We start from the raw sequence: 27,185 nt of genomic DNA on the forward strand, positions 1-27,185 counted from the left end.
ATCTGAAAATCCTAATGGTAAATATTAATCATATGAACCATGTTCACATTCACATCTAGTGGTATGTTCACATTTGTTTTTAGAGTAAAAGAAACAAACCTTGTATGAAACAATGCAATGTATAACTGATACAAGACTGAGCAATTGCAAATTGCAAATGTTTCATATTGTGGTATAAGTTCACAGTCCACAATTTAAAAGATAAACAGAAGAAAATAAAATATAGAGAAATCATATATGTATCAAAACGAGGTGTGCTTTCAACACTATTTTAAAGAGATTATAACATAATTTTTTGCCATAAAAGTAATGTTCCCCTGCGGTTCACCATAATGTTTAGCACCAAACCCCATAATTTAGTGTTACATTACGATTTCCATCCTCTTTCTGACCCACGGAATTCAATAAGCTGTTTTTCTTCCCATAAATAAAAGCATCTTTGCAAAGCCTACATTACATGCGGCAGTCAGAAACAACACAATGTTTGCAGATCTCACCATCTTATTCTTATTGTTACATCAAACTCAGTACATCAAACTCTTACACAAAGATGTAGAAAAATGTCAATTGCTAAGCAGTTAATTAATTCTAAATATAACTCTACAGTACTTGTATGTTAAAGTAATTACTAATGAATTAGTAATTAACTGTAAATATAAAGTATTTGTTTTTCTTTTTAAAAAAATATGAGGTTGATATGTGGAGGATCTCTTTGGGCCGATTTCACAATAATATTGTTATGTTAGTCTCTTGCTTGTAATAGTAGCAGGTGACTGGTAACCATTTTGAAGAGCTACTTGTCATTTGTTGGAGTGATTCAAAAAGCTTCATGCACTGGAGTTGAAGACTCCGTGGAATCCATAAGGAATGTTGACAGGCACTTCGGCTCTTCCTAGCTCTTCAAATGTTTTGGCATCTAGGACTAAAAGGAATGTACTCTTGTCCTACAGAGAGAAGAGAATGAAGGGGTTAAGACAGAAGATGCATTGATAAATGTTATACAATGTAATAATTTCATTATTCATGTTTCAATTTCTTATAAAGCAGGTAAATTATTGAGCTTATTTTTTTACATACATTCAGGGCTGTTTTGTACCTTAACTGGTGTGATGATCACAGACAGGATGACTCCATCATCCTCTTCCTCAGCATTTGGTGAAAGAATGAAGACAGGCTCTGATGGGTAGAGATCAGGCTGGCGCCATACCTGTAAAACAAATTTATTTAGCAAACACGCACTCTTAATTTTGGGTGCCAAGTGGACAGGAAAATTTTACTTTTTAAATATAACATTTTTGGGCTATTTTGTTGATAGTAATTGTTAAAGGGTTAGTTCACCTAAAAATGAAAATTATGTCATTAATTACTCACCCTCGTGTTGTTCGAAACCCGTAAGACCTTCGTTCATCTTCGGAACACAATTTAAGATATTTTTGATGAAATCTGAGGGCTCTCTGACCCTCCCATAGACAGCAAGGTAACTACCACGTTCAAGGTCCAGAAAAGTACCAAGATGATCGACAAAGTAGTCCATGTGACATCGGCAGTGTTGGGGTAACGCATTACAAGTAACGCGAGTTACATAATCAGATTACTTTTTTCAAGTAACTAGTAAAGTAATGCATTACTTTTTAATTTACAAGAGAATATCTGAGTTACTTTTTCAAATCCTTTTTTTTTTCATTGTATTGATTGACAGCTCACCTGTCCCCATGTTGAGAGAAATCAGATGTTAATGTAGTTCTAAAATAAATATGAATATGCATTAATTAATCTCTCACAAAAAAAAAACAGATTCAGTATTCCTCAAAATGAATAAAAATAATGCAACTCAGAATATGACGCAAACCTGCAATAATTAAATGTTAAACAACACAAATATGCGTTATGTATTTAATCCCATTCTATTAACCAATGTCTTTGCTTCTGACCTTCGATGATCCAATTCAACCATACTAATAAGCAAAAATTACTCTAGACAAACAAGTCTTTTTTTATTGCTGAAATGTGTTGAAATGTCTTCTTCTGCATTCTACTGTACTGTCACAAATTCAGTCCATGGACTTCCGTTTATTCACCACCAGATGTCACACTTTCCATTACATTGACTGCCATGGAGATCCTCAAATGTGCAAAATATCTAAGAGAGAGACATTTTGCAGTCCTAAATAGATGAAGGCTCTCCAATAAACAAATGCACTTTTTGTGTTGCGTATTGTTTTTGGGGTTTCTGATCTTTGCCTGTTTTCTTGGATTTCTCCCTCTCGTCTCGCCCCTTTGATTCTGTCTGCTGATCGGTGACCTACGCTAGCCCTAGGACTATTCTTGTGTTTTGCCCGCCATATACCTGTTTGCCATTGTTTTGACCCTGCCTGTGTACTACGTCTCTTTAATAAAGCCTGCAGATGGATCCACACGTCTCACGTCTCGTCAGCCCCGTTACAGAATACTCAGCCAAACAAGGATCCAGCGGCTTTTCCAAAGAATATCACAGTTGATCGTCATGAGTCAAGTCGAGTCACAGTTGTTCTTCCTGAGTTCAGTCGAGTCACAGCTGATCTTCCTGAGTTCAGTCAAGTCACGGTTGATAATCATGAGTCAAGTCTAGTCACAGCTGTTCTTCCTGAGTCAAGTCTAGTCACAGTTGATCTTCCTGAGTCGAGTCTAGGCACTGTTGATCGTCATGAGTCGAGTCTAGGCACTGTTGATCGTCATGAGTCGAGTCTAGGCACTGTTGATCGTCATGAGTCGAGTCTAGGCACTGTTGATCGTCATGAGTCGAGTCTAGGCACTGTTGATCGTCATGAGTCGAGTCTAGGCACTGTTGATCGTCATGAGTCGAGTCTAGGCACTGTTGATCGTCATGAGTCGAGTCTAGGCACTGTTGATCGTCATGAGTCGAGTCTAGGCACTGTTGATCGTCATGAGTCGAGTCTAGGCACTGTTGATCGTCATGAGTCGAGTCTAGGCACTGTTGATCGTCATGAGTCGAGTCTAGGCACTGTTGATCGTCATGAGTCGAGTCTAGGCACTGTTGATCGTCATGAGTCGAGTCTAGGCACTGTTGATCGTCATGAGTCGAGTCTAGGCACTGTTGATCGTCATGAGTCGAGTCTAGGCACTGTTGATCGTCATGAGTCGAGTCTAGGCACTGTTGATCGTCATGAGTCGAGTCTAGGCACTGTTGATCGTCATGAGTCGAGTCTAGGCACTGTTGATCGTCATGAGTCGAGTCTAGGCACTGTTGATCGTCATGAGTCAAGTCAAGTTACAGTTCATTATCATGAGTCTAGTCAGGTCACAGCTGATCATCCGGAGTCCCGTCACGTAACAGCTGATCATCCGGAGTCCCGTCACATCACAGATGATCATCCGGAGTCCCGTCACGTCACCGCTGATCATCCAGAGTCACGTTACGTCACAGCTGATCTTCTAGAGTCTCGCCATGTCTCAGCTGTCCGTCCAGAGTCTCGTCACGTCTCAACTGTTCGTCCAGAGTCACGTCACGCCTCAGTTATTGATTTCACCTTGAACTTTTTGCTTTCCAGATCCATCTTAATTAGAGAGTCACCCACTAGGTGACGGAAGCCACAACCATAGTAGTATCTATAAGGTTTGGTGTTATATCTGGCGTAGTTAATATGTGGAAACTCCAAACCACCGTAGTCTTTCAGGTCTTCGCCATGGAGATCCTCAAATGTGCAAAATATCTAAGAGAGAGACATTTTGCAGTCCTAAATAGATGAAGGCTCTCCAATAAACAAATGCACTTTTTGTGTTGCGTATTAGTCACTGTTATAAAGAGCAAATAATAAATTAAAGATCTCTACTTAATACACCAAGTCTAAGTCCTGTATAGTTACATTACTGTTAAAAAATTTGGGGTTGGTGAGATTTTTTATGTTTTTGAAATATGTCTCTTATGCTCATCAAGGCTGCACTTATTTGATCAAAAATACAGTAAAACAGTACTACTGTGAAATATTAAAATTTAAAATAACTTTTTTATTTTAATACATGGTAAAATTCTGTATTCCTGTGATTTTAGCAGCCATTACTCCAGGCTTCAGTGCCACATGATCCTTCAGAATAAACGTATTTTAAAAAATAAAATCTTTCTGACCCCAGTAGTGTTGTAACCAGCATAAAGACAACACCTGATTTTTGGTATGGCAGACAGCGGTAGCGGTGCTGTCAGGCCGTGTGTTGAGATTCTGTTCCAGTGGGGTTTCACTGGTGATGTTGAGAGGCAGCACAAAACGACGGGGATACGGCCTGCTCATGGTGTTATACATCTGAGAGAAACAGAGAGCCACAGGACAAATGAGAATGTGATTTACAGTATGTAAAATTATATAAATCTGTGCTTTAGAAATGTGTTGCTGTTGTTATCATTATTAAGATTATTATTAAGATAGACAGACAAGGAGAGTTTAAGGAAGAACATTACCTCATCCAATGCCTCTCCTGATTGACGTAGGTTCTGGATGAGGAAGTTGTTTATGGACTGGCCGTCATCAGAGCAGCACATGTCTAGCATGAGGAATCCATCCTGCTCAAAAGCATTGATCTGATGGAAGGTGGACAAGGCCTTGGTGTAGTACTTCACTGGCATCTCCTGCAGAGAGATGCAGACTAGTTGGTTAAAGTGTAAAAGTCGCCTGAAGAATAATCGTCTTTATGTTCTCAATCAGCTTTCATTTAACCATATTGAAGCAGAATCAGCAAACCAATATATTAATAAACTCATATGGAGACCACAGGAAGTCCATCTGCTTCTCATTGTTCTCAGTGCCTCTGTGAGACTATTGTCATGATTGTTGTCTCACCTTTCCAGTTTGTTTGTCAATAAGGTGGAATATGGTTTCCTGGTTGGGGTCCCAGTAAACACCCTCATTTAGCGATTTCCCCCTTAGTCTACCAGTCACTATCTTAAACAGATCCATCTTAATGGGCTGCTCGATGAACACTACATAGTTCTCTGACATGCCTGAAAGGTTCAGGAAAATAAAACAAAGGCTTTTCAGTGCTGCACATTGATATGATCGCTCCATTCAGACTATGGTTATACCATTCAGAGCAATAAAATTACACACAACTCTATTGCAGTAGCTGTGCAATAAAATTACACGAGATTCTTCATGAGAAGATAATAAACATGACAGATTTTCTTCATCACTCACCAAAGCTGTGGTAATAGGAGGGTTTGGATTTGTCACGAGGGGCAATTGAGCATAATATTTTGGCTCCCTCTAGAGTATCTTCTGGGCCGTCTCTTTCTGGTGGCACCCTGATGATGTTATAGAAAGCCCCTATAAAACACATCACAGCCCAACAACCTGTCTCTTAATCCTGAAGTGGCATTGCACTGAGATTGGTCAGCACATAAGGATAAGACAGGAATCTAACCTTTGTTCCTGTATGAGTTGCCCATGTTGTAAGCTGTGCCATCTGGATCAAAGTGTGGATGTGCAGTAGCACCGTTCACAGCAATGAACTTGCTCCAGTCCACCTACAAGCAATCATCCTTCTTAGACATGACGGGCTGGTCTAGGCTGGTGACTATAGGCAGGTTATTGCTCATACCTTCTGTTTGGACTCCAAGGTATCTGGATCCACTCTGTGCATGCAGTTTGTCTCTGTGCTGACGTAATAGTCACCCTTGTATTTAACAAAGTTGACACTGGCATTATCTGTTGGCTCTGGAATTGGAGAGAGGGGAATTAGTGTCACAAATATCTTATCTTTTTCGTCTTCTTTTTTTAAACTTTGAGGAAGAAATGGATTAAAACAAAGTTTTTGACTTTTTTTTTTTGTAAATTTGTATTTCTTCTTTAAATTTGACAAAGCTGCTTGTTTTCAGACTTTTTATTATTAACATAAACCAGGATTAATTATATTAAATTAACCATGATTCATTTTGTCACAAGTTTAATGAACTATATTTTTCAGTAAACATATTGAGGGGGAAAAAAGACTATCATTTTAGTTTCAACTTGATTTTATGTGTTATGGAGCATTTTAATTTAGCTAAGAGTTTAGGTTAGATTCGAGCTGCTTATTTTACTGGGATTATTAACTGTATTAAACTACACTTCCTTCATTTTGTGATTCTAGAAGTTTTAAGAACTGCATGTTCCTGAACATGAAAACAGTATTGTGATATGATTTCAAGTTAAACTTAATTTAATGTGTTTTTACCATCTGAATTTAAATGAAAATTTATATTAGATTAGCGATATAATTAATGCCCCTGATGGGCCCCGGCCCCCTGGATGAGAACCATTTTAAAATGATTAAATAGTTTGTCCCCCCCCCACATTGATTTTAGTTGTGTAACCCACATATTCAAATGGAAACCTCATTGTGCCATTAAGTCACACTTCCAACATACTGACAGTTTAAAGAACTGGATTTTCTCTCTAATGGTGGGCTTTGTTTAATCATTTCTCTAAGCATTTATCCTAAAGATTGTGTGCATTTTTATCATATGTTACTGTATAATTGCCTCAGTTGTAGTGTGCAGAACACTCTGCCAACTCCATCTCAACACTTTAGCACTGTCACTTTATTTAATCTTAATTGAGTGCTTGTGGTGTCTGATTTAAATGTATTCTCGTGATTACAGACATACAGTTGTTTGTCTAAAATGACTTTAGACACATTTCTACTGACCACTCCTGTTGTGCTCTTGAGCAAGGCCCTCCAGAGACATGCCTTGTTACTCTTTCAGAAAACAGAAAGAGCTTTTTGTAACATTTTTAAAACAGTAAGCTATTGGTGATTTTCTAAACCTATTGAGATCCATTTCACCATGGCCGTCAGCAACTGTCATTCACACATATATTCACAATTTCTACATACTTGGCATCTCAAATCTGGACAGGAAGCGCTGAAAGAAGTTCTTGCAGGGATCAGGTAGAGCCAAAGTGCCAAACTCTGATACTATGATGCGGTTCCTCTCGCTGTTCTGCGTATACGAGTCGCTGCACAAAAAACGGCTTCTGTATGTCACCTGACCGTCCTCAATCTGAAAGCGATGCATCAAGGCCATGCCATCAAACCAGTGGTTATAGCTGAGGAAACATTTACATCGGCAAGTGTCAGCCTGAATGTTCATGTTAGAGTTTGAATTACATATAATAATTGTGATCAAACGGATCACAAATCAAAATTTTGAATAACGGTCTTCTGTGAAAGGTTGTCATGGTTGTTACCTACTACTTCTACCACTGCAAATATCAAATGATTTATTATACCTTAGTTTCCATATGTCATTAGCTTTATAGCCAATTACTAATTGCAAGAAACAGAGATTATAAAATGTATTTAGTTAATTTATTTTACTATTCGTCACATTCTATTGATTCTAGTCAAATCAAATATCACCATATGTTATATACTCACTGCTGATTCCCAAACTCAAACTTTCCTGGACCATTCCGCAGCAGACTCCCATGGATCCAGGTTGGGATGGTGCCTTTAACTGTGGTGGGGATGGGCTCAGGTGTCTCCTGTACCGAACTTACCAAGGGGGTGATGTTTGGCAGCCCATGCACTTTTGTGAAGTATGTTTTCTGAGCAGCAGCTGCAAAAATCCAGATCGACATAATATACCAAATCTGATTGCTTTGCAAGTTAACAGATCAGAATCTGTTCATGAAAAGAATAATCAGAATAATATTATACAGATGCACTTGTGATAATGGTAATAAAATGTCATTTTTGAGTATGGTCACTTTTGGTAATACTTTACAATAAGGTTACATTAGTTAAAGGGGTCATATGATGCTTTTTTAAAGATCATTATTTTGTGTATTTGGTGTAACAGAATATGTTGACAGGCTTTAATGTTCAAAAAACATTATTTTTCAAATACTGTACATTATTGTAGGTCCTCTATGCCCCGCCTCTCTCAAACGCTTCGTTTTCTATGAAGTCCCTCCTTCCGACAAGCACAGTCTGCTCTTATTGTCCAGCTGACCCAGTGCATTGTGATTGGCCGAACACCGCAAGCACTCGTCGGAAATGTAACGCCCCTTACCATAATTGTGAGCTTCATCTTTCAAAATAAATGTAAAGACAGAGCCCGAAAGGGGAACAGAGTCGCGTGACAGACACAGTGATGAAGCTGGTATGTGTGCAGTACACAAGCTGACTTCACTGTGATGTTACCCCCTCTCTCTCTCTCTCTCTCTCTCTCTCTCTCTCTCTCTCTCTCTTTCTCTCTCGCTCGCGCACACACACACTGCGCAAAACTCCGCATTTGAACAGTCATTAGCAAATAATTGAACTAATAACAAAACAGTAGCTGATTCAGAAGCGCCAGATTGTCATAGCAAAGTCAGAATTACCTCCTCTCCTAGGTTCACGAAACGGTCGTCCATAAAATGCATCTTAAAGATTTCTAAATGCATCTACTTTCGGAAGGCCAAATAAAGTGCTTTTGTTTTCGTCTAGAAACACACAGCGTCTCCCTGACATGCTGCTTCAACACTAACTGCGGTTACTGAAACCACTCCTTCCTTCTTTGCGTGAACATTTGGGCAGCATTATGCAAATATTTCCACATAGTGAGGTAGATATGTGGGGGCGTGTTAGAACGAGCCGTTTTAGGGGGGCGTGGCAGAGTCTTAACTTTGATAAAGAATATCTCTTTGGTTTTGAGACTTTAGTCTTTGCAATTTCAGGGATGTTATCTATGCACAATCAGTTTGTTACACTCCAAAGAGAAAGGAAAACTTGAAATCGCATCATATGACCCCTTTAACATCAGCTAACAATGAACAAAACTTCTACAGCATGTGTTTCAACTTTTCAAATTAAAAGTAATATTTGTTAACATTAGTTAATGCACTGTGAACTAAGAAATAATGAAAAACTATTTCTTTACACTTTATTTTAAGGTGCAGTTCGTACAGTGTAATTATACAATTACATTGTAAGTCATATTAATTAACAACATGTCCTTACTATAGGGTTACGGTTAGAATTATGGTTTGGTTTAGTAGCATGTAATTATGCATATTTTACTGTTAATATAGTAAGTACATGTATATATATACTGTATATATAACATGTATAACAAGGACAATGTATAATAAAGTGTTCCCCTATATGTTTTACTGACATTAATAAAGACTAATAAATTCTTTAAAAATATATATTGCTCATTGTTAGTTCAGTTTAGCTAATCCATTTACTAATGTTAACAAATGGGACCTTAGTGTAAAGTGTTACTGACACTTTTATATAGAGGTCCTCAGAGTCAACAAACTTAACTGCAAGGTTAGCTAACCCCGAGTTATATTAAATTATATAGCCGTAGCAAGTAACAGATTTGCAGACATACTACTCTGCTCAATTATGTCAGGTGAAAGAACAAAGTAAAGGATTAAATTCAACAAATGACAGAGCTGAAATGGCAGAGAGTCAGCGATATTACAAAGAGAAGCATTACCTTAGAAAAACAGTCCCTCTCTACTCTACACGCCTACATGTACTGTGATACACTAATGCATAAATAATGAAGCAACTACACAGACATACAGAGACATCTTTTTCAGAAAAGTCAAAGTTGTGATGTACAAATCAAAAGTAGATCAATTTAGTTATTCATAATTAAGCTGCTAAATTTAAACCTAACACTCAAAAGCCATGGGACTTAAAGTACATCCCACCCTCTCTCATGTGAATACAGCAGCTGCTTTGAAACACATGTGCTTTAATACACTGCATTGCTTCACACAAACACATATATGAACAATCACAAAGCCTGTGCAGTAACATACAACAAAAAGTGAAACTTGCAGACGTGCATCAGTGCAGAAGAGCTCTCAGATTCTTACCAATTGTTTGAGGCTTTTTGCTAGACATCCTGTAGAGAAATATGAGGCTGCACCCTTGATCAGATGAAGAAGAAGAGTGTATGAAAAAATTGTCAAGAGCAATAAAAACTATGTGGACACAGATGGGAGGAGACAAGCTCCTTTTATGTAAGTCGGATCTTTTGCCAACCCTGTTACATCACACAGGATTATATGATATGACACAGCAGTGGAGGGGAGGGCAGTGCGGTGCTGGCTGGGATGTAATGTGAAATAACAAGGCTGAAATAAATATCAGCTGAACATACAACAAGAATTTGTGTAACACAACAAAATGCACATCAAGCAGTTACATTTTATAACATTTTGAGAAAATGGCCTCATATTATCACATGCAAAAGTGCATAATTTAATAAATGGATTTATGTATAGACAACTATTTAGTTTTTTTTTTTAACTTAGGCAATATCTTTTTCTTTTACATACTGTGTCTTGTTCTTTGTTTGTCTGTATTTCAGTTTGAGTTTAGTTGCCAATGCATGCTAGACGTCACAGCTCTTTGTTACGGTTAGCAAACTAAATGAGAGGGGTAAAAAACAAAGTTATTATAAGATGCAGAGATAATCAGTAATAAAAGCTTACTCTTGCTGGTCCTAAATGCATTTTTAAGCACACTTGTTGACATGATTAACTAAAACAGGTAAAACAACATATACAAGAGACCGCAGTAGGTTACATTCTTATTATGCACACTCGCGCAGAGCACTATGACTCACGTTAGCTACGTACACTTTACCATAATAAACGTCCTGGTTATGAGTAATGAGTTAACGTCTGTCTCACTATTTTCTTATACCATCAACAGATTCAGTTTTGTGACTGTAAAATATTTCTATGCACAACATATAAAGTCCATAGTTCATAATGACAATATCTATAGACTAACTATAAGATATCTATACACCTTAATAATAAAGTATAGCCTATTATTATTAGGGTTTTTATGGTTTTGGAAAGGGAGGAAAACGTGTAATTAAACCATTGTGTTCATATTCTGGGCTCTGCATGTCTTTTAATGTCACTTAGTCTTAGTACATCAAGCCAGCATTTTAAAATGCTACAAAAACAAGCTCCCGGGGATTTGATTTTGGTTGTCATTTGTTGAAATAAATATAAGAAATACAGTGTGTTCATGTCTGTCCGCTGACTATGAACCACAATCTCTGATTCTCCTCCGTGGTCATGGAAAAGTGAGTATTTACAATAACAATTATACTTCGTCAAGACAGTCATAATAAAAGACCAAATTAGGTGTACTGTTTCTCAATAAATTGTACTATGTACAGACAAAAAGATGTGCCCAGAATATGAACGCAACGTGCAAAGTTTCACTTTTTTTTTTCTCCCATAGAATGATGATGAATGAATCCCAATGATTCAGTGAGTCATTTGCTTAATTCTTGAATGACTGAATTATTTTTTTAACACTCATTTCATTTGATTGGTAACAGCCCTACAGTTTCTTATTATTCTAACTTAATTTAATGATAACATTTAAGAATTTGATATTAAAGATGATGACACATTTAATAAGGATAGAGAAAATTGTTAAATGTGTTCATATAACTAGAGAATTTGACTACTAAATGCAGTAGTCAAACTAAATAGGTAAATGTGCCCACAACAGTCTGATATAATTATTTACCCTTTATTTGTATTCTGTGAAGAGATCAAGGTCCTACTAGTGTCTCAGAGAGCTGCCCATCCAAACTGTGAGTGGTTCAATATTAAAGTCTCAGCTGCTGGTGCCAAGTAAAAAATGTTGAACAAATATAAACTGCAATAATTTTAATTTTTTATCACATCATATGTTTGCACTACTTTAACAAATCTTTGCTGATTCCCACTACTAATGAAGAGTATAAGACTTTTACAGCATAACAAATTACTACATGATTTATTTTCATTTGTGGTTAGTAAACTATAAATATATATTAAAGCTATATAAATATAAACATAAAGCTATTTGAAAATAAAAAAAATTAAATCTCAGCAGTTTATTCACTGTACAATAACCAGATTGTGTATTTCCTCTATAGAATCTTAATATTAATAAGAATATTACATTATCATGCTTCAAATAAAACAAATGCACAAGTGTGTTCAAGTAAATTTGTTGGTTTTAAAAATATTGTAAGCACAGATGTGACCTACACAGACACTGTGAATATGATCATGCATTGCCAATAAAACTGAAAAGCATTGACCTCTGCTGGACATTGACAATAACTGCTGAAATTATAAATACTAACATAGTTACTATACATAGAGTCTTTCATAAAGGGGCGTCCTGTGTTCTCATATACAGTACTAATAAGGAAAAAGCTCATTATTAACAAGCGTGGTGGTCATCTGAAATGCTCAGTAAATACAGGTCATGAACAAAGCATTGTTGGCTTAATGAAGAGCAATGTGAAATGAAAAGGATATTTCACATTGCTCCTCATTTAGCCAACAATTCTAATGTTTTGTGAAATATCACTATGACACATTTTATTCAAACGTGTAACATTTTAAGAGACGAATGTCTTCTGTTAAACTGAAGGTATTTACCTTTTCAAAAGACTTGGAAAAGTACCTGAAATGGCGATACATCTTTTAAGTCAGTCAGTTTAATTCTGGCCATATAATCATATTTGCCAGAGCATGGCAACTGCCTTGCAGAGACCAACATCATGGTAATTGAAATAGCAGAGACCAAAGAACGTGGTTGTGGAGAGCAACAAGACGCCAGCTTTAGCCAGCTTGACCTTAACATCACCATAGACATAGTCTATTAGGACTTGACCAATCCTCCTGCAGAAGGACAAAAACACAGAAATAAAAGAATGAACTAAATAGAATACAGTGTTCGTAGGACATTTACTTAATCTAAATACTGCATAACTTCACTGATGACTGAGGTGCCTCAGTAATATCCAACTTCAATAAAACAACCGATACAACAAGCATAAAGCAAGGCTCTTCAGATACACAGGAGTGAGAGATACACACGCTCTTACCAGTGTCCATGCAGTGTGAGAGCTGCAGCAATAGAGTAATCCACTAGTGGACCAGGACACAGGTATGCTGCTGGAACCATACCTACAGAACTATATTCAATAGCCCGTTCACCCGTCCAGTGCATGGAGGCTGCCCTTGAACTTGAGACAGCTGCAAAAACAAACAGAAATTTTAATTTTGCTAACGTCCTTTGTAGTAAAAGAGTTTAAGAAACAGTATCTTTTTACTACAGTCTAATAATTAGTATAATAATTAGCTTTTTAGTATTTTTGCACAAAAGGAAATTTGATTGTCATTTTTATAATATTAATACTGACTAGTGTTGCCTGCAAACATACTGCATTTTTGATCATTCAAATAGTAACACTGAGCATTAATGTCAATGCCTTCACTTCAATCTTAATTTTATAAAATATTCAAAGAGAATTTGGTCCAATATAAATTTATTAAAATCATGTAAAATATTTTTTACTGAATGTGCAATGTTCAAAAAACAGTTCATTGGTCACAATATTTGTGTTCATTGTAGAATTACTGTTGTAGCATTACAAATGGAGAAGTGGATAATCATGGGAAAACTATAAATAAATTTTTAACAATGATTAGATATCGCTCACTGGAGTGTGATGAAGCTGCATGGATCCTCCCTGCTGTCAATCGGAAAGGCTCAACATCTCAATTCTTCCGATAGGCAACCAACCCACGAGACAGGTGTGTGTTGCAGAGAAGCACAGCTGTACATGGTATAAAATATTGCATAAAAAACATTACATAAATCTGTGTTAACATGTCTGTGTCTTATTCATTCGGTCATCCATGATGACTTACGTCTTATTCCTCTTTGGCAGAAAGTGCTTAAACGAATCAAGCTCGCCATTACTGTTAAACTACAAGGTCAGATCAGATTCATATGTTTGTGACAGGTTTCTGTAACAGTGAGTTATTCTCTCATGAATCCGTTGTTCACCATAACTACTCGATAACGCCATCTATCACTATGGGGTAGAGTAGGCAACTACCAGAGTTAAAGTGCACGTCTTTAATCTTAAAGTCACCATGAAATCAAAATTGAAAATTCTTATTTTTTAATGGAATACTGTAGTGTTTATTATAAATAATTTATCCGTACACTTCATTGTTTATTTTTTTTATTCATGTGCCCTCATAATCTTTAATCAAAAATGTTAACCTCCCCTCCCCCTCAATAGGACTCATCTTCTCTTCTGGTCACGAGCTATGGCACAAGGGCGGAGCTAGTGACTGAGGGGTAAACGCTGGAATAAACACTGGTGAAAAGCTGAAGCTGATGCTTCACTTTATAGCACTGACACCAGTCATGAGGGGTATGTTACCCCTAAACATTGAAAAGATATTAGGATATTACGACAACATTACTCTTAGAACATCGCAAACTAATTTTTTTCATGAATATGACTTAGCCTGATGGAGGACGTGCTCAGTCATTCAGGCAGTCTCTCTCTCTCTCTGCGCTGCTTAGGCATGTGCTGTGCTGTTGATCGCCATCGTCATCCTTAATAAATAAAACATTTATTCATGCTTGGGTGTCCGCTGTGAATCCAGTGGAGAGAAATCCCCCACCACTAACTGCAAACTGGCATTCAGATCTGCCTCCATATTGTTAGCAACGCCCCAATTTCCAACGATCCAATCAATTCCCGAAGGACGAAATCAAGTCCCGCCCTCTCATGTCAGATGCCGTTTCCCTCGGATATACGTCACAGTAGAGAAGAAAAGACAATCGCAACTTCCGTTTCATGCCGACTTTAATAGAAATACATAGCAATAGTTCAAAGAAAAATATTTTATTTACAAAACGTTCTAACAGGGTTACAATGCATGAAATGCATATTACCTTGAATGTTACATATAGTAAGGAATAGTAATAAAATCATTATAAACTTAATATGAAAAATTGTCTTTTTAAAGATTTACCAAAATTGGCTAATACATAAGATACATTCATTTTAACAAAATAAGTAAAGTCAACTGAACACTTTGAAACAGAAATAATTGGATAACTGTTTCTTCAGAGTGATGACAAAATAAGCATTTGGGTGAAATTTGGGCCAGAATTTTTTCCCCTCCATTGTGTATGACAAGAATAAGCATCTATAATGAGCCGTCGTGGCGACTTACCGGAGAAGACGCTTCCGTTTGGAGGCAGCGTGTGGTGACACTGCAGCTCGGTTAAACCAGCAGTGTTTTCTTATATGGTGAAAACTTTATCGGGACATCAAACCAAGAAATGTGATCTGTCAGATGATCCTGAGAAAAAGACAAGATTGTCTGTTGACAGTCGAATACGAGGCTTTACTAAAATGAAAAAGAATAGTGAATGGAAGAAAGTTGTGGCGGGTCGGGCACAACTATGCTGTGAATGTACCAGAGTGGGGAGAGTCTGAAATAGGAGATAGTGACGATAGTATGGATATAAGCCAAGGACGTGTGAGAATGAAGGAAAAGAGAGGAGATGAGTTAGCAGGAGTCAGGTCGAAGACAATAAGAGTCAGTGGAGGTGTTGGAGAAGGATACGAGGAAAGAGAGAAGGCAAATGGCGACTTCAAAATTATATTGAGATTTGCGGAGGAGAAGGGAATTTTGTCAATGAATCCGGTAAAGTTAACAACCGTTTTATAAAATCAGGTCGGTGATATTAATATGGCAAAGGTGTTGAGAGATGGCAATTTGTTGATTGTTTGTAGAAGCGAGGAACAGAGACAGCGGGCTGCTAGGATGAAAGAAATAGGGAGGAATAAAGTGGTGAGTTTAAATTATATTGAAAGAGGAACTAAATGGTGTAAAGGAGTGATCTGGGGAGTGCCAGTCAGCGTTACTATGGACGGCAAACTTAAAGGGAGGAAGGGTGAAGGGTGTTCGGAGGCTCCAGGTATCCAGGTAGGGAGTAAGGCTAGACAGCGAGTCTATCATGGTTGAATTTGAAGATGAAGTGCTTCCCAAAAAATTAACTCTAGGCTTTATGAGTTATAATGTAAGAGAATATGTACCAAAGCCAATGAAATGTTACAACTGTCAAAGATTTGGTCATACAGCCAAAACCTGCAAAGGCAGAAGAAGATGTGCTAGATGTGGAGAAGATCATGATTATGAGCAGTGTGGTCACAAGGAGCAACCCAGATGTTGTAACTGTGGTGGAAATCATAGTGTGGCTTATGGTGGCTGTGAAGTACTGAAAAGGGAAAAAGAAATACAACAGGTGAGGATTCAGGGTAAGGTGACGTATTCAGAGGCTGTGAGGATAGTAAGTCAGAGAGGAGGAAATTGAGAAAGAAGCAGTACAGGTAAACAACTTGATAAGGATTCAGATCAGGCAAATGAAGAGAAGGTGATGGTTGACATTAAGAAACTAGTCACATTCATAGCAGGAGTAATCAATGCTAAATTGGGGATCAAGTCTAAAACAGAGAATACAAATTATTGTAAAAGCAGCAGTCCAGCATCTAGATATCAGAGGACTGACATGGGAGGAGGTTAGAAATTATCTCAGTGTCCAAACAAGTCAAGAATAGTCAGGAACTAGATAGTGTTGATAATGGTTCTCTGTCTGCAATGGAATGCGAGAAGCTTATTGGCTAATGGACAGGAATTTAAAAAGTTTATAGATGATTTGCCCATTAAGCCAGATGTGATTTGTGTACAGGAAACGTGGTTGAAACCAAATTTGGATTTTAGAATCGTCGGTTATTCATCTGTTAGAAGTGATAGGGAGGAGGGAAATGGAGGGGGATGTGCTACATTTATTCAGGAAGATATTGCATTTAGAGAGGTGAGTATAGGAAGTGAGCAAGATTATGTTGGTGTAGAGATATGGACAGGTGAGGGAAAGTTTATAATTATTAATTTTTATAATCCTTGTAAGAGGCTAGATTTAGATAACTTAAAACAAATTGATGGGATGGATAGTGATAGGGTATTAGTATATGGGGATTTTAATGTGCATAGCACTTTATGGGGAGGAGTTAGAACAGATACAAATGGGGAGGTCATAGAAGAGTTATTAGAGGAAAAACAAATGGTTTGTTTAAATGATGGGAGAGAGACTAGAATAGATGTGCGCACTGGGAACACTTCAGTGTTAGATTTAACATTAGTGTCTAGAAATCTAGGTAGAAGATGTGAGTGGGATGTGTTAGAAGACACAGCAATAGGTAGTGATCATTTTCCAGTGTTTTGTCAACTACCATTGGAAAAGAATAAGAGGAAAGGTGAAATGACAGGGAGACTGATATTTAGTAGTGCAAAATGGGAATTATTTAAATATATTTGTGAAAAGGAGATGTGTAAAATAGATTTAAATGAAGATATTGAGAGGGTTGAGGAAAATATTAGAACAACTTTAATAGAAGATGCAAATCAGTCCATTTCTAAAAGGAAAGGAAAAATGGAGATAAATAAATAAAGCTCTCAGAGAATTAAGACAAACTCATAGTTTTCAGAATTTAATTGTTTTTAAGAAAGCACAAGCTAAAGTTAGGAAAACAATACGTAGTGCAAAGAGGCATAGTTGGCGAAGTTTTTGTAATAAAATAGGAAGAGTAACACCGGTTGGGGATGTTTGGGGAATGATCAAGAGTATGAGAGGAATTAGAAAGGAATACCAGTACCCAGTATTAAAGAGGGATGAGGAAGTAGCAATTTCTGATGAGAAGAAGGCAGAAATGATTGCAAAATAACCGGTTAAAATACATAGTTCTCATAATTTATCAGAGGAGGCTAAGAGAGGAAAATGAAGACTAGAGCAGCTCATCCTGGAGTTCTGGAGAGGAGGCATGAGAATAATAGTGTTTGGGATGTTCCATTTACTCTGGGTGAAATTAGAAGATTAATAGCAAGATCTGGATTAACATCTCCTGGGGAAGATGGAATCTGCTATATGATGTTAAAACATCTAGGTACTTTAGCAGATTTGAAACTCCTAGGTCTATATAATAAAGTGTGGGATATGGGAAAACTGCCTAATGCTTGGAAAGAAGCAGTGATTATTCCTATTAGGAAGCCAGGGAAAGATCCTTCAAAACCGGTAAACTATAGGCCAATAGCATTCATTACTGAAAGACTGACATTTTATTTGGAAACAAAGGAACTTTTATCACCTTATCAGAGTGGATTCAGGAGAGGGAGAGGAACAATGGACCCAGTTGTACAAAAACAGAAATCAAGAAGGCACAGGTTAACAAAGAATCAGTTATGGCAGTTTTCTTTGATGTTGAGAAAGCATACGATATGGTTTGGAAGGTTAAATAGAATAGGAATTTCAGGAAGAGTATTTAATTGGATTAGATCTATTCGAGTTAGAATTGGTACAGCTTTGTCCAGGAAGTATCTGGTAGATAACGGTACCCCTCAGGGTAGTGTCATTAGTCCATTGCTTTTTTCCATCATGATAAATGATGTTGATATTAGTCGATCTTTATTTGCAGATGATGGAGCATTATGGAAAAGGGGAAGAAATGTTGAACACATTAAAATAAAGATACAAGAGGCAATTAATGTGGTTGAAAAATGGTCATACTCATGGGGATTTAAGTTTTCAGTAGAAAAAAACTAAATCACTCATATTTACAAGGGGAAAAAAAGGAAATCACTGGCATGGAGGTAAGAATATACGGACAATTAACTGAGCGATTTAAAGTCTTTAAGTTTTTGGGAGTGTGGTTTGATTCCAAATCGATTTGGACTGAACATATTAATAATATACTCAACAAATGTAAAAAGGTGTTAAATGTTATGAGGTGTTTATCTGGATCTGATTGGGGAGCGAGCAGAGGTGCAATGAAAAGCGTATATATAGCATTGATTAGATCAGTATTGGATTATGGGAGTTTTGTATATGGATCGGCAGCTAAAACATCATTACAAAAGTTAGAAGTAATACAAGCTCAAGCATTGAGATTGTGTTGTGGTGCGGACAAGTCGACTCCTGTTGATGCTCTGCATGTGGAGATGGGGGAAATGCCAATGTGTTTCCGACGGGAACAGCTAATGATGAATTATTGGGCAAATTTAAAAGGAGGTACCAAGGAGGAAAATATAATATCAAGGTTAAGACTGGGTCACACAAAACTAAATAAGACATTCTATCTCATTGGAAAACATCCCACAGGTCTGTGTGAGTATTGTCAGGAGGAGGAATCAATAGAACATGTTCTATGTCACTGCCAAAAATATATTACAGAGAGAAATATTCAGAAGGACACCACAGGAGATACTAGATGTAAAGCAAATACTCGGTCAAACAGGAAATTATAATTCTTTAATTGTATTCTTGAGGGAAACTGGGTTAATAAATAGAATATAAAGTATAATTGTTGTTTTTATTTATATATATATATATATATATAAAGTTCTGTTAGTCACTCTGGTCCACACTCCAGTATAGTAGGTGGCGGTAATGCACCTTAACGTTGGATGCCACCCGCCATAAAACATGAAGAAGAAGAAGAACGAGTCTTCATGACGTCATATTTTTGCGGCGGAAGTATTTGTCTGTACGTCCATTCCTGTCAGTGAGCGCAGTTGCGTTATCCTTCACATGTTCCCGTGCATATAATCTGTCAGTAAAGTTTCGCCATGGCTGATTTTAATTCTAGCTTTGATATGCCGTCGGCTAGTTCATCTGAAAGCGCTGAAGCTGCGGAGCTCCAGCGTCTGATTGCAGTAGAGCAGCAAAAGGCTCAGTTTCAAGCGCAGGTGGGTAACTCTTCAGTACCGCTTTGCTGTTATTCAAAACCAAGCCTGGTGGGTCTTAATCCTGTTTAACACTCTATTCAGGTTCACAACTTTACGGATGTTTGCTGGGATAAGTGCATGGACAAACTGAGCTCCAAGATGGACTCACGAACGGAGACTTGTCTCGTTAGCTGCGTGGAGCGTTTCATCGACACGACGCTCACCATCACCAACCGCTTTACGCAGATGGTCCAGAAGGGCGCGCACTGATTGAAGGACACCGTCCTCAAGGACAATTAGCCTACCACATATTCTTTATGCTCCCGGTGTACGTCCAGGAGGATGTTTTACTGCTCTTTAGGGGTGTGGTGAACCCTTTCACTCTTGCGGAAAGCCCTTTCTCGTAGACTCTAACATGTTTATTGATATGTGTATCGCTGTTGTACTAATACAGCCAGCAAAGAACGATTATTTCTGCAGTACTGACTGTCCACATCTGTAAACCTGACTGTTTAATTGTGACTTAAAATAAATCAGAAGTTTCAATGAAACAACCGTGAATGATCTTCTGTTTTGCAAAAGAACACAACATTTGTGAGCTGTTTTTTTTTATTATTAAAAGAAGATATTTGAAAGCTTTGTTTTGTAGGGATTCGCTGTGTATTGGCACCGTATCCAATATCAGCTAATACTCTTATTTAATTGTTATCTCTGCCTTGGTTTAGATCATCATCTGGCAACTTCAAGGAATGGTGATAGATTATGGCAAAAATATATCCCTTTAAATCAGTGTTTCTCAACCCTGGTCCTGGGCGCCCCCCAGCACTGCACATTTTGTGTGTCTCCCTAATCAAACACCCCTGATTCAAGTCAGCTCATTAAAAGAAACTCCAGGACCTGAAATGGGTGTCAGATAAGGGAGACACAAGATGTGCAGTGTTTGGGGGCGCTCAGGACCAGGGTTGAGAAACACTGCTTTAAATGTACTTTCTTTTGAAGAGTGTTTTTTGTTTGTTTTTCTTTTTTTTGCCCTTGTCTGCATGAGTATGTGCATGTGGATGTAATGATGACAGAGCTGAGTGCATTTGTACATTTATAATGGTATGATTCCTAAATTTTTTGAATAATTTATTTGTAATTTGATCTTGTGTATCTTTTATCCTATATATTTTTGACATTTAGCAGTGATATACATCAAGAAGAAACAAAACTGTTTTGTACAGCAAATGTTTAACTTGAAGGAAAAAAGTTTGCCAAATACTTTCCTGCAAAGACTGTCTTTTTGATTTTCACCAGTGGTCTATACTATTACTACTAGACAATAGCACGAGATAGCTCTTTATTATACACTAGCTCTTAAAAACTTACAAATTTATAATCAGTTTAATTTGATTTTGAATATAGTTTCTGGTCTACTGTAAAACCCCCAATCTGGTTTTGCCTTCTAATCTAAAAAAATACGATATTGTAAGAGGACTCCATATGACAGGATTAGTCTTAAGGCAGCAGATGTCTGCTTCTTGGCTTTGAGGCTATGCCCTTCTTTGTTGTTTAGTGTGCTCAGTACAAAGTGTCCTTTGATAGAGCTGTGTGTGTAAATCTTGCAGGCAGGGCTGCTTTCAGCCATTCTAATTAAAGTCAGGAAGCAGATAGTTTAGCTTACTGCTCTTACCTGATTATCAGAGCATACAAGAAGCCGACAGGGTCCTCTCAAGCAAAGGCTTTGATGCTTTGAAGCAAAACGGACTGGACACTACCAAACACACTGTCAGTGTACGCTAGCAAAAATATATCTTAAATCCATACATTACGTGGGATTAGATGTAGCTTTGTACTTTTTGTCAAAACTGTAACATGGGAAGACATTTCAGTTTTTAATGGTGGAGACCATTGTGATTAAATAATCTACATAACCAGGAAAACAAATAACATGTAAAACAACAAAAAGAGTTCTGCTGAGATTATCTAATCTTCTTAAAGAAGTACTTAAAAGCTCAGAATTTATAGCGTTTTTCTGTATTATTCAGTTTATTTATTATTATTGTTTTTTACTATATTTTCCATTATTATGGCACTATCTTTGTAGTAAGTACAAAGCACAAAGTTAAATTGTGATGAAAGATTTGACTGTGTACTTGGAACACTAGCTTGTGATGTAGAATTCAGTCTCAGTCTTATCAAGGATGCCCAATAATATGCCTCAGTTCTCTCTTCAAACATCTTCAAAAGAGAGCCCTTTGAAAAAAAACATATTAGAGACATTGTGGCAAGATATGCAGAAGAATGATCAAAGAGTATTTTCAGAATGGTTGACTTATAAAAAAAAAATCCTTATCCCCTTTTCCATTTTTCTGACTCTGCATATGGTTACTTTCATGTATTATCCTTTTGTGATAATGAATCTACTGGATTAAAAAACATCCGGATATAATAGGTTAACGTAGGAAACAGTATCTGGCAAAAATCCTCATATCTTTTTTTATTTTATTTAAGGTCCCTAACCTTCACAAAGACCCACTGTATGTACTTATGCCAGGCTGAAGCTTCAAGATCAACAACTTCTTAATTAAAACTTGTGTATAATAGGATCTAAATCTGGTATGATCTGTGTCAAAAAATCTGGCATATCTGTGCCATCTCTTCCTGTGTCAGTCTGACAGAGTCTGAAAGAGCCCTAGTGTCTGAAGCTTCACTGTACACGTTGAGCCTGACACCTCAGGAACAGTAGGACCTGTGTTTGCTTTGGACAGCAAAGGGGCCATCTGGGAAATCCATCCTGGTTTGGCCCCTCTCCATTCTCTGTCAGAGTGCTGCTGTCAATGATACGTTCATTATTTCCTCTGAAATCTGTAGTACTTAAGAGATTAGGAACTCTGCGTCAATGAGGTCAAGTGTTTCACACAGCTAACAAAATAGCATGTTAAAATTATAATAAAAATGTTATTATGGTTTCAACTAGCTGTGTCACACTTACTGGTGACACAGCTTAATTATCATTGGTTTAAACAACAGTGACGTTTTGTTATAATGGATGGAAATAAATTACTTTAGTTGCCTTGTTCATATGTATTTTCATATAAAAGTAACAGAATTTAAATTACATCCAAGTTATTAGCAACTAAGCACATCAGTGTGAATCATGTGATGTTCACCTTTAATCTTAAATGAGCATGATGATGTTGACTGCATCTGAAATCCCACACTTCCCTACCATATAGTAGAAAAACAATATGTGAAAAGAGTATATCTGAATTCACAGAACAGTAGGTGAAAAATACCTGGATAAACTACTACTTCCGGTGAAATTCTAAAATACGATGGACACCTTGGCCGTGTCCCAATATCCACACTTGTGGACTTGGCCACTTGAGAGTGTGTGTACACAGCAGGAAGTAAGAGCGCAAAGCTGTTCCAGTTCTGAAAAATGGCTAAGCTCAGTGCCATTACTGCACGGTCTGAGCATAACCCATCATTCATCACATTCAGTACCTCAAGTGAAATTGTGAGATGTCGAGAAAAACTTTGCAGTGTAAGTTCATTTAATTCAATATTATATATAATTTGTGTAAAGTGTACATATTTTATTGGTACAGAGATGAGTATTTTTGTTATGTGTGTTTGTGTTTTTTTTGTAAAAGCTTTGCAACTGCTTTTTATCACTTAATTAGAAGCACCACAATGCTTCTAACTACTGAACATAAATTTAGAATGAATTTTAAAGTGCAAAGTATTAGTTAAAGTATTAAAGTATTTGTATGTGTCTAGGGTAAACATTTAAATTTGGGTATGCCAAATCTAGGCGGAAACCCCCTAAATAACCCGTGCTTAAGGAGTTAATACATTACTTTTTTTTTTATTTTTTATTTTTTTTTTATTGAACAATGTGAACTTTACAACCATAAATGGCCTGGTACAAAATGCTACATTTCTTATTCAGACAACAGACAAGCATCATAATGTAAGGAGGCTAGTACTAAATTAGTTTTAATCGTTTAATCACCACAGCGTCTTGTCTCCATTGGCAACACGCACGATTTGTGTCGACTGCAAGCGACGTCGCAGGTATTGGAGAGTGCAGGTGACTTCGTAATTTAGTTTCTTTTTTCTTGTCTTCACCACCTGGCTACTGTTGTAAAATGTTGAGAGATTCAAACAAAAAGTAATGAAGGAGTCTATGATTTGAACCAAACGGCAACCTCCCGCTCTTTCCCGTGAAGCCAAAAAGGAAGTAATAAAATAGAACAAAATAAAAAATAAAGCCTGCAAGTGACATCGCTAGCAGAAGCGCAAGTGTCTGAGAATGCAAGTGCGAGGCTGCAGCCAGACCCTTCTCAACTTTACAGCAGAAAAAAACATGTTTACAGCCTGGTTCAAAAAATGGTCTATATAGCTAATTTTGCCCTTCCTGACAACTGTGAGGTGGGTGAATTTTTTTTATAACTCATCCGTTTAAATTATATTAAGCCTTAAAGTTCTGCATAATTAAGGGCGTGGCCACTTGAGTGGCAGGGGGATTGCTGCTGCTGTCACCCCCCTCATCTGCGTCCACTCCGTCCAGCTATTTTTAGCTGAACAAAACAGTTCGTTTTGCTGCTTGATATTGAAAGTTGGTGTGTCTTATCATATTATTTTAATGTATTATCTGAAATTATGAACACACTGGTTTGTAGTGCAAACAGTTTTACCATTTACTGCACGTTGTTATTCTCCTTGTTATTTACCTATAGCGGTTAATGAACCGGAAGTCTCACCCATAGGCTTACTTCCGCGTTGAAGAAAAAGGTGGATAGGTGGGCGTGGTTTCAGCAACCTGCTCCCGCCTCTGCCCATTTTCGATTATCCGGGAGTGATGACGTGCTGCCAAGATGGCGACGGCCCGCTCCGCCCACTTTGAGCTTCAAAAACACTCCTCAAAAATCTACGGGTGACGTCACGGACACTACGTCCATGTTTTTATACAGTCTATGGTTTGAGCACAGGAAACATGTCAGGCACGCAGTTCAATGAGGGAGCCAGCTGTGAACTCAGTAACGATTCCTACCGATTCACTGGCTCAGAGTGAGCCTGATTTCAAACCGCTAAAACACCTGACCTCACCATCGAGTTCGAGTCTTTTTTGACTGATCCATAAAAAGAACCGGTTCACAAGAGTCGTTTGTTCATGAATCGGACATCGCTGCTCTCGCTGTGTTCGCGGTAAACATGAGTTCGTAAGTTACTTCAAATAGATGACTTGACGAAAAACCACTGAAGGACGCACACGAAACTTTCTTGGCTGAGTTTTAAACTCTTGTCGCATTTGCGACTGCTATAATTGCAGTTTGGAGCTGGTATTGTGGCAAAAACAACAGTAACTGCAGCGATTTCCTTTCTACACAGTCATTAAAGAAGCTGACATGATACAAGATTTACGCTGCCGTCATTGCAACATTCATCACCTCATGTGCTTTCTGACAGCAGATGACAGACAGATTCCCATGATATATGGCAACATTTCCTTTACTGAAAAGACAGCGTGTACCCTGAAGGCATTCTTCATCTTGGCAAGATTTTAAATAGTCCACAAACCCAAGCAATGACGCTATGTTGTACCTGAGGTCAGACCAGGCCTTGTGTTTATCTAGGGCAGATGTTAATATCCTTGACTCCTTTCATTGATCTGTTTTTGCTGTAAGTGTCTTTGTTATGGGTGACATCACCTGAGCACATGAAAAGAATGAAGTCATTATTAAAGCCATTAGTTGCTGCAGGGCTTCTCCACCCAGCAGGTGAGCAGATTTTGTTTGACTTTGTTATGTGTTTCTATGTGTTGTAATGCCTCTCAGCAGTATGAATGTCTTGAAGGTACTGACACAGGACTTCTGTTCTCTAGGCCAGTGGTTCCCAACCCTGGTCCTGGAGGCACCCCAACACTGCACATTTTGCATGTCTCCAAACACACCTGATTCAGATCATCAGCTCATTATTAGAGACTCCAACACCTGAAATTGGTGTGTCAGAGAAAGGAGACATGCAACATGTGCAGTGTTGGGGTGCCTCCAGGACTAGGGTTGGGAACCACTGCTCTAGGCAGGGAATTGTATTCATTGTAATACCTCAGAATATGTGCAACGCATATGTCATTTTCAATGTTACCACTAGGAGTCACTGTTCCTGCAACCATCTGTGTCCTGCTAGGTTCTTCTGACAGTTGTGTTGACAATATAATCCACATAAGTTATTGATATATAGACTTCAGACACTGTTCAAATGGGACAGCCATGTGGACTATATAAGGAGCAGCCCGACTATAATCATAACTTGAGCATTAATCCTAACAGTGTTTTTTTCTCACTTCTTTTCTCTGCATATTGTTCTGTTTAATTTCATTGGTTGATTTTCATTCAAATAGTTTAGCATAACAGTATGGAAAGGATTGATGGCTCGTCCCTGGTGGCTAATGTAATGTGTTTTGCTCTTTAAAAACAAGCATTAAAAAATTAATGACGTGGTGCTTTATGATGCAGTTCTCTTGGCCAACCAAGTACTTACAGTTTAGAGTTTAACAACATTCCTTTCATTCCTCAGAGCAGATATAAACTTATATGACATGTAGAACGCTTGATGATTTTACCATCTTTACTTGCCAACATGTTGCAACCTCTAAATGGTCAATCCGAGAGGACAGGGTGCCTGAACACAGATGTTTATGGCTATTTCAAGTCGTTATTTACCATAATATGAAAGAACATACAGTAGGCACACCCTGGGGAAAAAAGGAAGTGTGGGCAAAGAGGTGTACCATACTGCAAAATATAGCAAACTTCAGTCATGGACATGGCGCCAGATTTCAGAAGACGAGGAAGAATTAGAACTTGCTGCCTCGTGTTATAAAGTGTCTTAAGCTTTTGTTTAAATCCACACAAGTTCTTTTAATCATCATCATGTCATCTCAATCTCGCAAAGAGGATGTATGCTTTGCAAGTCGTAAACAACAATCCTCGTCTCTTTCCTTGCTCTCCTCTCGTTCTTCCTCTCACACTGTTTTTCCTCTCTGTGACTCGGTTTTATTCCTTTGAATCTATTTTATCGTCATAAGCAGAGCCACACAGGCTACCGTGATGGGAAACAAAGATCCATGGCAGTTTATGTGCGTGTGTGAGAGAGGGATGATATTTTGGCTGAAGGAGGCCATCTGAACTCACTGTTCTCTTGAAACGGTTCACTCCACTCCACTGTGTTTGTAGAGCTTGGCCTTGTGGGTGATTGAGGATTGGTGTCCAGATGTGAACGATTTAAGTAGAACATTGTCCAGCATGCATAAACCTGTCTGTGTGTGTTAAATCCAGTAGCACATTCCTCATCTCTTCAATCTTTATGCAACCTTAAGAAATCTTACCCATAAGTATCTCTTTTCATCTGTTTATGTTTGTGTTCGTATTCAGGCATTGCAAAAGAACAGCTTGTGAATATCTTTCCCTCCCGTTTTAATCCTCAGGCAGCCAAGTACTGATATTGATAATGTATTGTTTTCCCCCTTTAAATGTGTGTGTGTGCATATATATATATATATATATATATATATATATATATTTTTTTTTTTTTTTT

General features: G+C 37.7%; 2 protein-coding genes and 1 pseudogene across 2 annotated transcripts; 1 reads left to right on the forward strand and 2 right to left on the reverse strand.

Annotated features, from left to right (window-relative positions):
* Positions 1-304: 304 nt before the first annotated feature.
* On the reverse strand, positions 305-10,183 carry LOC107587333 (beta,beta-carotene 9',10'-oxygenase-like). Its single transcript, XM_016275074.1, has 12 exons — positions 9,849-10,183; positions 7,408-7,588; positions 6,865-7,076; positions 5,587-5,702; positions 5,410-5,512; positions 5,184-5,312; positions 4,830-4,990; positions 4,451-4,618; positions 4,158-4,295; positions 3,528-3,710; positions 1,097-1,207; positions 305-944 (listed from the first exon to the last, which is right to left on the reverse strand). The coding sequence occupies exons 1-12, from the start codon at positions 9,874-9,876 to the stop codon at positions 828-830; spliced, it is 1,647 nt and encodes a 548-aa protein (XP_016130560.1). The 5' UTR covers positions 9,877-10,183; the 3' UTR covers positions 305-827.
* Positions 10,184-12,517: 2,334 nt separating this feature from the next.
* Positions 12,518-13,767, reverse strand: LOC107587436 (succinate dehydrogenase [ubiquinone] cytochrome b small subunit A, mitochondrial-like; annotated as a pseudogene).
* Positions 13,768-19,375: 5,608 nt separating this feature from the next.
* Positions 19,376-19,991, forward strand: LOC107587472 (mitochondrial import inner membrane translocase subunit Tim8 A-like). The gene is made up of 2 exons (XM_016275262.1): positions 19,376-19,619; positions 19,701-19,991. The coding sequence occupies exons 1-2, from the start codon at positions 19,500-19,502 to the stop codon at positions 19,866-19,868; spliced, it is 288 nt and encodes a 95-aa protein (XP_016130748.1). The 5' UTR covers positions 19,376-19,499; the 3' UTR covers positions 19,869-19,991.
* Positions 19,992-27,185: the final 7,194 nt, after the last annotated feature.

This window comes from Sinocyclocheilus grahami, unplaced genomic scaffold, assembly GCF_001515645.1.
Source record: "Sinocyclocheilus grahami isolate Dianchi unplaced genomic scaffold, SAMN03320097.WGS_v1.1 scaffold92.1, whole genome shotgun sequence".
NCBI classification, from domain to species: domain Eukaryota; kingdom Metazoa; phylum Chordata; class Actinopteri; order Cypriniformes; family Cyprinidae; genus Sinocyclocheilus; species Sinocyclocheilus grahami.